At 36.5% G+C, this 12,500-nt stretch overlaps 2 protein-coding genes across 3 annotated transcripts in view; both read left to right on the forward strand.

Annotated features, from left to right (window-relative positions):
- The window catches only part of LOC106881088 (uncharacterized), a 925,009-nt gene that overhangs the window by 420,567 nt on the left and 491,942 nt on the right, over positions 1 to 12,500 (forward strand). The gene's annotated exons all lie outside the window — the stretch shown is intronic.
- On the forward strand, positions 6,276 to 6,953 carry LOC149132817 (uncharacterized). Its single transcript, XM_089362060.1, has one exon. The coding sequence runs from the start codon at positions 6,276 to 6,278 to the stop codon at positions 6,951 to 6,953; it is 678 nt and encodes a 225-aa protein (XP_089218186.1).

The following is a 12,500-nucleotide window of genomic DNA, read 5'->3' on the forward strand; positions in this document are numbered from 1 at the left end:
TCGTTTAACGTCCGCTTTCCATGCTAGCATGGGTTGGACGATTTGACTGAGGACTGGTGAAACCGGATGGCAACACCAGGCTCCAATCTAATTTGGCAGAGTTTCTACAGCTGGATGCCCTTCCTAACACCAACCACTCAGAGAGTGTAGTGGGTGCTTTTACGTGTCACCCGCATGAAAACTGCCACGCTCGAAATGGTGTCTTTTATGTGCCACCCGCACAAGCCAGTCCAGGGGCACTGGCAACGATCTCGCTCGAAAATCCTACGGGGGCCAGTCAGGCGGTACTGGCAACGGCCACGCTCAAAATGGTGCATCTCATGTGCCACCCACACAAGAACCAGTCCAGGGGCACTGGCAACGATCTTACTTGGCTTGCCGGGTCTTCTCACGCACAGCACATTTCCAAAGGTCTCGGTCAGTAGTCATCGCCTCGGTGAGGCCCAATGTACGAAGGTCTTACCTCACCACCTCAGCCCAGGTCTTCCTGGGCCTACCTCTTCCACGGGTTCCCTCAACTGTTAGGGTGTGGCACTTTTTCACGCAGCTATCCTCATCCATTCTCACCACATGTCCATACCAGCGCAATCGTCTCTCTTGCACACCACAACTGATGCTTCTAATGTTCAGCTTTTCTCTCAAGATACTTACACTCTGACGGGTATTCACATTGACATTACACATCCAACGGAGCATACTGGCTTCATTCCTTGCGAGCTTACGTATTCGTCAGCAGTTACAGCCCATGTTCCACTGCCATGTAGCATGGCTGTTCGTACGCATGCGTCATACAGTCTGCCTTTTACTCTGAGTGAGAGTCCCTTTGTCGCCAGCAGGGGTAAGAGCTCTCTAAACTTTGCCCAGGCTATTCTTATTCTAGCAGCTACACTTTCAGCGCACCCACCCCCACTACTAACTTGGTCGCCCAGATAGCGGAAGCTATCGACTACCTCTAGTTTTTCACCCTGGAATGAGATAGAAGTTGTTTCCTGTTTGTTTACAGTCTTTATTGCACCTGAACATCTGCCACAAACAAAAACTAACTTGCTAGTTAACCTGCCTTTGATGTTGCTGCACCTCTTATGTGTCCATAGCTTGCACCGGGTACATCTTATAGAGTTACTACCTACTCCTTTTCTACATACTGAGCAGGGCCATCTAAGGTTAAATACTAGTCAATTGATTTAGTAAGCAGGGCTTCAGATCAGTGAGGGGTGGGTATTGATGTGCTGCAAAGTGTCACGTGGAAAGCTTCAAAATGGTGTGCATTCTCTCATGATGATCTCTGAAGCCTATTGGTGTCAGGTTTGTGGAGCTTTCAGTTGGCAGCACTTGCACAAGCAAGCTGTTTGCATGTCTCTTTAGCTTGCAGTTCTGGATTTAACCTCTGCTACGTGTATATAGCTTGAAAGGATTAAGTTCCACTAAATATATTTGTTCAAAGATGTATAAAGATAATGTATGAAGATTGTATGAAGATAATGTCTTCAATTATTGCTGTTGTTTAGTTACAGGCTAGCTCTAATTAAACAGATTTATGATTTTGATCAAAGGCATTCCAAACATGACCATCCCATTTTGATGTACATTACAGACTACATTTTCTACTTTGTTCAGTTTAGTGTTTCCTTCTTTAAGACAACAGAGTATGATTTGTGGGAAATTTTGCTGCTATTTCTAGCAATACAGGCAACAAAGTTTCTCATTGAGTTGATGGCTTTAGTGATATCTCTTTCTCTCTCCCTCCATCTCTCCATCCCTCATACTCCCTCGAAACCCCTACCCACCTACCCACACTTCTGGTCCCTCTGTCCCATACACTTCTACTCATTTTATTATCATGAGGCTCCACCCTGATGCCTCATCATCACTATTTTGATCTTTTTCCAGCTCCATCCAATCACTTCCACCTTCTCATCTAAAACCGAGTAATCATGCAGCCCATCTACCCTGAGAAACCAGTTCTGTTCTGACCATTTTCCCCATGTGTTCACCCTCATTTTCTAGGGTAAAGCTGCTCCCTCAAGTATTTGCAGTCTCACAAGCTGCATAGTGACCTCACTAGTGCTGGTGACACAAAAGAAGGCACCCAGTACATGCCGTAAATTCGTTGATGTTAGGAAGGGTATCCAGCCACAGAAACCATGCCAAGGCAGACACTGGAGCACTGTGCAGTCTTTGAGCCCATTAGATCCTGTGAATTAGTCCAGCCCTTGCCAGCATAGAATATGGATGTTAAATAAGAATGAAATATATATAAATATACATATATACACCATCCGAACATGATTGATGCCAGTGTCCCTCGACTGGCTCCTGTGCCAGTGGCACATAAAAAGCACCATCCGAACGTGGTCAATGCCAGTGCCGCCTGACTGGCCCCCATGCTAGTGGCATGTAAAAAGCATCTACTACATTCTTGGAGTGGTTGGCATTTGGAAAGGCATCCAGCTGTAGAAACCTTGCCAGATCAGATTGGAGCCTGGTGCATCCTACTAGCTTGCCAGTCCTCAGTCAAACTGTCCAACCCATGCTAGCATGGAAAATGGATGTTAAACAATGATGATGATGATACACACATACCTACATTTATACAATTGAAGAGCATCCAGCTATAGAAACCTTGCCAGATCAGATTGGAGCCTGGTGCATCCTACTAGCTTGCCAGTCCTCAGTCAAACTGTCCAACCCATGCCAGCATGGAAAATGGATGTTAAACAATGATGATGATGATACACACATACCTACATTTATACAATTGAAGAGCATCCAGCTATAGAAACCTTGCCAGATCAGATTGGAGCCTGGTGCATCCTACTAGCTTGCCAGTCTTCAGTCAAACCATCTAACCCATGCCAGCATGGAAAACGGACGTTAAACGATGATGATGATGATGATGATGATGATGATGATGATGATACTCATACCTACGTTTATACAATTGAGTCTGATTCTTTTTGGAGTTGCCTAATTATGATGATTAGGTGAAAGCAGCACAGTTTATTTGCCCACAAATACACTAGACATCAAAACAAATAGCAGAAGATATCTAATCCATCACTTTACTGTTTATACCAGTCCAACTCCTTCATCTTAACAGCTACAAATTATGGAGTAAATTTGTAGTTTTAATTTACTTTAAAAATCAAAACTGCAGCTTGATATATTTTACAAATAAGTTTTGTGTGTATGTGTACATACATACATACACGCATGTGTGTGTCTAGAAATGTATACATATATTTGTATGTGTATACACACACACGAAGTAATATATATATATATATATGTGCATCCGTGTGTGTTAGAGAGTAAGAGATATCTTGATGAAGAAGATATAGATATTAATCAACATTGCTAGGAGTCAGATTAAAAAATAAAAATAGAACCAACAATACAAATCAGTGGTCTGAAACAGATCTAATCATGATTGGATTGTCGCAGTTATATTGTTTTTATACATACATACATATATACATACATACTTACATTCGAATGTATGTATATGTATACAAGTAGTAGTTGTAAGACTAATAATAATGATAATAATAATAATAATAATTATGATGATGATGATGATAATAATAATCGTAATCGAAAATAAAACAACACAAAAGACAATTGATCAAGGTGATTGTAATACTATGATGATAATATTAGTAGCTTCGCATAGTCAATATAATAACAGTAACAACAACAACAACAACCAATTTCACAGTTAAATATAATTTGATTTTTCTTTTTGTTTTTTCTTTTGTTGTGTGTGTTTTATTTATTTTTTTTTTTTCCAACATTCGCAGCAAATAATTTTCTGTTGAATACATTTTTATTTTCGTTGTTGTCAAGGCAACCTTATATATTTTTGGATTTTTTTCTGATCTATTCTATAGAATTAAGAATAGAAAATCAATGACATTCTTTGTGTATTTGTATATATATATATATATATATATATTTATGTCTGTGCGCATGTGTGTGTGTGTGTATCTGTGTGTATATATCTATATCTATGTGTGTGTATGCATGTATGTACTCATAATTATTTATATAGGAATATATTTTTTTATACATATGTATATGTATGCAATAAACCAAATTGTGTATGCACAAATTTTTGTAAAGATCCATGGCCTATTGTGAGTAATCAATTGAAATATCAGATAAATCCTAAAATCCTAAACCCCAGAGAGTATTTGGGGTTGAATTGGAGAAATATTCCTTGAAGCTGGAATATATTCAGAAAAGAATCTTCTATACCACTAACAAGAAAAGTTCAGGGTTCTAACTATTAATATTGAGCAAGGCATGCCTGACATATGACTCACAGACCAGGTTTGGCCCTTGGCTCAATTTTATAAATCAAATTTATTGTTTTTAAATTCTAAAGTTTTCTGTAATATATATATATATATATATATATATAATTAAACCTTGGGAGAGGCATTATGCCGGTAATAAACACACGCACTGGTTCAGTCCTTTATTAATTTATATAGTTTTTTGTTAAATTATTTCATTGCACTCTTGCAATCTCTTCAGTAACTTGTCTCTCCACTTCCATTTATTTTGAATGTTTATTACCGGCATAATGCCTCTCCCAAGGTTTAACTGTATTTCTTTCAACACACATATCCACATCAAGAATCTTGCACACGAAATACACATACGAAATATATATATATATATATATATGTATATATATAGTCAATAAAACATGTATCAGAAAGGAAGCACACTCTGAAGAATAAAGCAGTAATTATTAAAATCAAAAGTTAAATTCTGGTAGAAAGTTTAATTTTGTTTGTCTTTGCACAGAGTCTGACAATCTGCCCATAAGGTCGTGGCTTTCATGGATATAAAACTTTCGATAACTCTATGATCAGAATTTAAATTTTTGTTTTAATATATATATATATATATATATAACGTGAGAGAGTTAGGGGTTGGGGGTTCAACCCACTAAGGGATAGTATCTATCCAGTATACTGCTGGGAGGGTACCCAATTATTGCTACACTAGTGCTATACTAGGTGCAATCAATGGGAGCGGGTAAAAGTGGAGGTTTTACCCAAAATTTGTGTAACAATTAGAAAATGGAGGATAATATGCTGAACCCAACTACTTGCAGACGGTGTATCCCGTTGAATTCATTAATTTAATTCATAGCAAAAGTGACAAAAAGGAAGAAAAGAAAAAGAAAGAACCAAAGCACAGGTGTCCATGGCAGACTATGTTATTTTGCCAACATGGTTTACATATAGAAGTACAAAGTACATAAGGAATTAGAGGATAATATATATATATACACACACACAAAGGGGTGTGTATATGTTCCTAGCTTAAGGGTAGGGTATTGCAAAAGACCTGGTTGGAGGCCCAACGTTCCGAGTTCTTTTACAGGGTTTAGAGAAACTGAAGGACCACTGCAATAAGTGTGTAGAATCTGAGAGGGGAATATATGTTGAATAAAACTATAGTTAACTGATCCTCCTGTATTTTCTTTTACCCAAAGCCAGGAACTTTTTAGCACCTCCCTTGTTTATGTGTGTGTATATATATATATATATATATATATATATAAGTGTGTGTGTGTGTGTGTATCACTAACATGTCTTTTGTGTCAGAGCCTGACAAGTGTCATGATAAACACTGTTCCATTTCTTAAAATTGATGTACTTTAAGGAATCTTTTGTTATCTTAACCAATGAGAAAAAAGATTATGAATCCAACTACTGAATGATGTGATTTATTCTATACATGCTACACCAAATGGAAGTTTATTTATTTATTTTTTTAAAATTTATGCATGTGTTTATTTGAATGTGGGTTGAACAATGTTGAAAAGATTTGTTACTGAAGCAGTGCAAGTTTCCTTATCAAGTACTGGTGTCTTCTCAAGAATTGTATGCATTCATTTGGACAATTTCTGTCTCCACCTTCACTCAAAGGACTCTTACTTAACTGAACTGAATATATATAGTATGTTGATATGGTTTTCCCCACACATCTTTGCACACAACTTTGCTAATAGATAGGTGCAGGTGTGGTCGTGTGGTAAGAAGCTTGCTTCCCAACCATGTGGTTGTAGGATCAGTCTCACTACAGTCTCACTACCTTTAGTAAATACTTTTCATTATAGCCCTAGGCCAACCAAAGTCTTGTGAGTGGATTTAGGTAGATTGAACTGAAAGAAGCTCATTATATTGTTGTATTGAAAATGAAGATCGAAACAAATTTTCAAAAAAGAACGTCAAGACTGGATAAACAAAATGAAAATGCATCTAATTCTGAGGAAACTGGCGACGATAGAGCATGAGAAATACTGTAACTTTATATTGCCTAAAAAAATTTCTGATATAAATTGCATGGACAAAATAGACATTTTATGCAGGAAGTTTAGTGGAAAAACATCATTGTTCAACACTCGTTGGAAGTGTTTGAACACTGAGAAAAATGATGATGAGAGTTATATCCTGGAAATGAACCAGGATGTAACTCCCCAGAAACTGTCAGAAGAGTGTGATACAATATTAAAAGTAAGGCTCAACACAGAAGAAATCCAATGCAGAGATGGTTTACAGATAAAACCAGTGTGGAAGAGTCAGAAGGCAGATAAAATATTTCACAAAAAACTCTATATACTTCAGGAAATAAACCCATGTATGGCATGTGGTAGTAGGCACCTGAGAAAAGAGTGCCTGTTCAAAAAAGCAAAGTGTTTTCATAGTGAGAACACAGGACGCATTAAATCACACTACAGAACTAAGATGACGAAAAATTGGACCAAACCAATTTGTCATCAGAGAATTTGTACAAGGAACAGAAAATTCATCAGGGTGAGAATCAAAACTGCTAGTGTCAAAATGCAATTAGACATGGGTAGTGACATCTCTATCATAATTGAAGAAAGATGGCGACAAATCAGTAAGCTGAAATTATTTAAATCAAAGTAGTATATGGTGTTACAGGAAAGAAATTAAATTTCATCAGTGAATGTATTTGCCTTTTTGAGGTGAAACAAAAAGGATATTCATTTACATGTTGAATAAATCTCTAAACCTATTTGGCACAGAATGTGTGGAGTTATTTAAAATGTGGGATACCCCCATTAGTGTCCTCTGTGAAAATGTAGTCAACACAGTTAAAAGTTCAAATGAAGTCAAACAACAGAGACAAAAAATCAAAAATTGTTTCCAAATGGTTTTTTGGAAGGATTAAGCTGTTGCAGTAAAACAAAAATGAGGAGTGCGGTAAAAGAAAAGGCAACACCTGTTTTTAGGCCCAAATGGAATGTGCCATTTGCAGTGTTATTACATTTGCAGTGTTATTGCAGGTCATTACAGAGATAGAAAGACTAGAAAGTCTAGCTATAATTGAAAAAGTCAACCCTTCAGACTGAGAAGCTCCAACAGTTTATGTAAAGAAAAGAAATAATAAACTAAGAGTGTGTGCGAGCTTTGTAAGTAAATCAAATGACTGTTTACTTGAACACAACTATCCATTACCAAGCCCAGGAGAAGTGTTCTCAAAACTAAATGGAGGAAAAATTTTCTCAAAGTTAGACCTCTCAGAGGCCTGTCTACAGATACAGGTAGAGGAAGATTGCGATCCCCTTTTAACAATCAACACACCACGGATTGTATAAATTCAAGCGACTTCCTTTTGGAGTAAAAGTGGCACTAGCCATATTCTAACAAGTAATGGCTAGGCGAGCAGCCCAACAATCCCCCCAATCGAAGGAGGACTGGAGCTGTGTGAAATGAAGTGTTTTGCTCAAGAATACAATGCGCCACTCAGAGAATCGAACCCACGATCTAGCGATTGTGAGTGTAACAGCCTAACCACTAGGTCATGCAACTTCATACATACATGCATACACACACACACATTTTATTTATATATATATATATATATATATATATATATATATATAGATAGATAGATAGATGGGGAGGGGCTTCTACACAGTTTCCATTTATGAATTCTACTGACAAGGCATTGATTTGCTTGGGGGCTATTGTAGAATATACTTGCCTGAGGTGCTGCATTGTGGCACCTTGATGAACCTGACAATCACATAATTGCAAATGAACTTCTTAATCATACAGCCATGCCTGTTTCTAGAATATTAAACTTTTTCATCCTAAGTCAATCACTATGTGTGTGTGTGTATTTTAAATTAAGAAGTGAAGTATTAGCTGGAGATAGATTAATTATTCACGTAAATTTAAATTAGGAAGTTATTAGCCAAAAATAATTATAATCCAGGCTGAATAATGGTTAATAAGAGGAAGGACATACAGCCATTAAAAACATTCCAGAGACGTGTCTAACCCATGCCAGCATGAAAAAAAAAAAAACCCAGATGTAATTATGATGATGATGATGATGATGATGACAATGATGATAATGACTAGGGAAATGGGAAGGTAACCAATTAATTTAGTATATGAAAGTTTATTTATATGCATAAAATATATTCAAACTTAGAAAAGAATTTGAAAAGAGTTGGATTTGTAATGCTGAATTTTTGGGAAGTTCTGTGACTAGATGTAAATTGACCAGTTTTGAACTTCCTGGCTTTTCTCAAGATTCCCACAGCCCCCGCGTATGTTTTATAATGCCAAACCTTTATTAAACAAACTGTATGAAACATCTGCTGGTGTGAAACTGGTAATCAGTGGGTGTAATTAATTGTTTAGGAATTAAACTAACAAGATAAGGAATTAGTTCTGTAAATAGACTGGAAATCCTAAGAAAAATTCCCTAACAAACTCAAAGCCAATTCATTTTCTTTCTTTTATGTGAAAATCTGGGGCATAAATCTCAAGTTTTACTCTTAAATGTGTTTTAAGCATAAATATGTTTTCAAGCAGTGAATTAATTGGTAAGTTCATAATAAAGTATACTTATCTATTCAGTATAATTATGCAATTTTAATATACTCTGTACCAGATCTGAGTCACATGTGTGGATAATTAATTATAAATGCATCAGGTTTGCAAAAATCTAAGCTCAGTTTTGTTGATCAGATGCTGATAAAAAAAGAGTGTGTGCACATAAATGTGTTTCTACATATGTATTCAAATGTTAAAACTTGTAAATGAAATGTACTCAATACATAGTTCAGAGTATATTGCTTATTTGAACTGAATTTTCATTTTGCAATGTGTGATTCATGCCACTGATATCTTTCAGATAACTGAAAGACCACAAGGGCATGGAACTTTGGTCTTAAATTTTTTTTTTAAATTCAACTTTTATATACATACATATATAACTAATGTGTGTGTGTGTGGCAGAACAGTAGAGTATTGGACATCTTTGAATTCTGAGTTCAAATCCTGCCTAGATCCACTTTACCTTTTTTCCATTCAATTGGAACTAAAATGTGTGACAGCATAACCACAGTCTAATGACTTAAACTCAGTAAGTAGGCATCAGCTGCTCTCAGTAGGTCAAATGTCAAGGTTCTTCATCTAAGATCCATGATTTACTATGGTTGCAATTATGTACATGGTAGGGCCTCAATTCCTTCCACACAGAAGCTGATCACAAGTCTGTATTTCTTCAAAAGAGTGCTCTAGATGCACCACACATCTTGCTCTCAGCCTTCGGAGTCAGTGACCATATCAGGTTTTTGTGCTTCATCTGCCATCTCAGTTTTCATGCACTTAAAGGCTGATGTCCCTTGTACAGCAATTCTTCTGAGATTACTGATACCCTCCACCTAGTTCTGCCCACAAGTCAAAGTGAGGTTACTAAGGTGAGGCCATCAGTGCACTATTGACTTCTGGAAACCATGAGAGTTGTGTAGTAGTCAGAGACCAATGCTCCTGTTTACGTCTGAAGATGTGAAGCTAACGGGTTTACAAAGGCACTGTTCAATACACACAGCATCAGACTCCACTGATTTAAACTCGTTAATCTTTTAGAGTTCAGCTTATTCAGTCAAATGCTGTGCTTATTTATTCATTTTACTCTTTTACTCTTTTACTTGTTTCAGTCTTTTGACTGTGGCCATGCTGGAGCACCGCCTTTAGTCGAGCAACTCGACCCCAGGACTTATTCTTTGCAAGCCTAGTACTTATTCTATCGGTCTCTTTTGCCGAACCGCTAAGTTACGGGGACGTAAACACACCAGCATCAGTTACGCAAACACATACACACATACATATATATATATATATATACATATATACGACGGGCTTCTTTCAGTTTCCGTCTACCAAATCCACTCACAAGGCTTTGGTCGGCCCGAGGCTGTAGTAGAAGACACTTGCCCAAGATGCCACGCAGTGGGACTGAACCTGGAACCATGTGGTTGGTAAGCAAGCTACTTACCACACAGAATTTATCCTGCATTATATTGTAACTTTGAGATTTCGATGATGTGGCTGTTTATGTTTAAAATGACATTTTGGTGTAGGTAGGAGAGGATCTGATCAGTTTGAACATAGAGCAAGTAGAAAATTTGGGCCAGTTTAAATGCTAAAGGGTTAAAGAAAAAGAATGGAATAAATACGAGCATAGTGTGTGTTTGTGTGTGTGTGTGTCACTTTGAATATAAAACCTAAAATTTCCAAACTACCAGTAAAACACCTGTTATCTAGCAAGACCACAATTTCTAAAAGCTAAAAGGAATGCCATGCAATGTGACACAAGTCTGACAAGTCTGGGAATATGACCTGCAAAGGTTACAAGTACTATTCTCTCTCCTTCCTCTTCTTTTGTCTGACTAAGTCATGAAAAGAATATATTTATTGAATTGTAACATAATGCAACTATTAATAGTAAAAGACACATGAAACATGCAGCACAGTTTTGTAAATAATCACACACACATACACACGCACACACACAAAGTGATACTTAGCCAAGGATGTGAAGACACAGAGTATAAAATAAATACAATTTATTACTGTACAGTTTGTGCATCCTATGTTATGACCTTTGCTTCTTCCACAGTGCTTATTCTAAGCATGCATGTTTTTACTGTGTGTTATAATGAAAATATACAATGTTGGCCAAAAGTCACACACCAAGATTAAAACTCTATATTGCATACACTACATATATATATATATCCTAAGATAAATATAATGATGATGAATACATATGTACTTGTACATGATGAACAAAATGAATAATAATGTCATATAAATAAAATGGCAAATATTTTGGTGCATGACTTTTGGCCCATCTTGCATTATGTCACAGACATGGCTGTGTTGTTAAGAAGCTTGCTTTGCAATTATATGGCTTCGGGTTCAGTCCCAATGCACAGCACCCTGGTACTATAGTACCAAGTTGATCAATGCCTTGTAAATGAATTTGTTCAATAGAAACTATGTGGAAGCCTGCCATATATATATATGTGTGCATGTTTCTTTGTGTCTGTATTTGTCCCCACCACCACTGTTTGACAACTGGTGTTAGTTTGTTTACATCCCTGTAACTTGGTGGTTCAGCAAAAGAGACCAATGGAATAAGTATCAGGCTTTAAAAAATAAGTACTTGGGTTTATTTATTCCATTAAAGCGCTTCAGGGTGTTGGATTAATTTGTCGAATCTATTTATTCACATTGTTTTGAATTAATCATGCATTTGAGATTTTGATGATGTTATTGTTTATTTTTGAGAACAACAGTGTAGGTTATGTGTGAGAGGCTGGATCTGGCCAGTCTGAATATGAAACAGGTAGAATATTTGGGTTGGATATAGCCTGTTTAAATGCTAAAGGACTAAGTTATAGTTAATTTCATCTACTGAATTAATTCTTCTTCTATGCCATTTGCTCAGTTCTAAAAGTTGAAAATACAACATAGTGTCAGAAACTGGAGCATTCGCATTCAAAGTGTTTGTGCAATGTGAATAATAGGAATTATTGGATATGATATCAGACATGAAATCTTACCTACAGCAAAGCTCATGCAGATTAAATATCATGACCTAATCTTAAACATTCTTTCCATTCCAAGATACTCATGTGACATGTTACATCTGTCTTTTGTCAGCGTCAATTCAGTCATGATGTCATCATTCTATTCTGACAAGATAATTAAGCAGCCAATGGCAATATACAGAGCAGTAGTGCCAAAGACATCTTTTGGTCCTTTTGTTTTAACAGGAATTAGTCATTTCACATTTACATACAAATGTGAAATAAATAAGTTTGTGTGTGTTGTTTGTATGAAGAAAAAAGGGTGAAATAAATTAGATTTTACATTTTTTTTAGTGTCATTACTGCACAAGATGGAGATGATCACTGCATATTTCAGGTTGATTACTACACATTTTGGAAACACTGCTTTTTATTTCATATGCTGATGTAACATTTATATCCCATGAGACTCTAAACTGATTCTCAAAACCTCTAATTCATTTTCTCAACCTGCAAGAAATAGCAAACAAATCTCCTTTAAATTTCACCCTACTTTATCATCATCATTGTTTAATGTCCAGTTCCCCATGCTTGTAATGAACAGAATTTATTGAGG

The sequence above is a fragment of the Octopus bimaculoides genome, chromosome 13, assembly GCF_046866305.1.
Source record: "Octopus bimaculoides isolate indiv1 chromosome 13, ASM4686630v1, whole genome shotgun sequence".
Taxonomy (NCBI): Eukaryota; Metazoa; Mollusca; class Cephalopoda; order Octopoda; family Octopodidae; genus Octopus; species Octopus bimaculoides.

Bases quoted from the DNA above. Each gene is read 5' to 3' on its own strand.
- LOC149132817 (XM_089362060.1), top strand. From the start codon at position 6,276: ATGCATCTAATTCTGAGGAAACTGGCGACGATAGAGCATGAGAAATAC.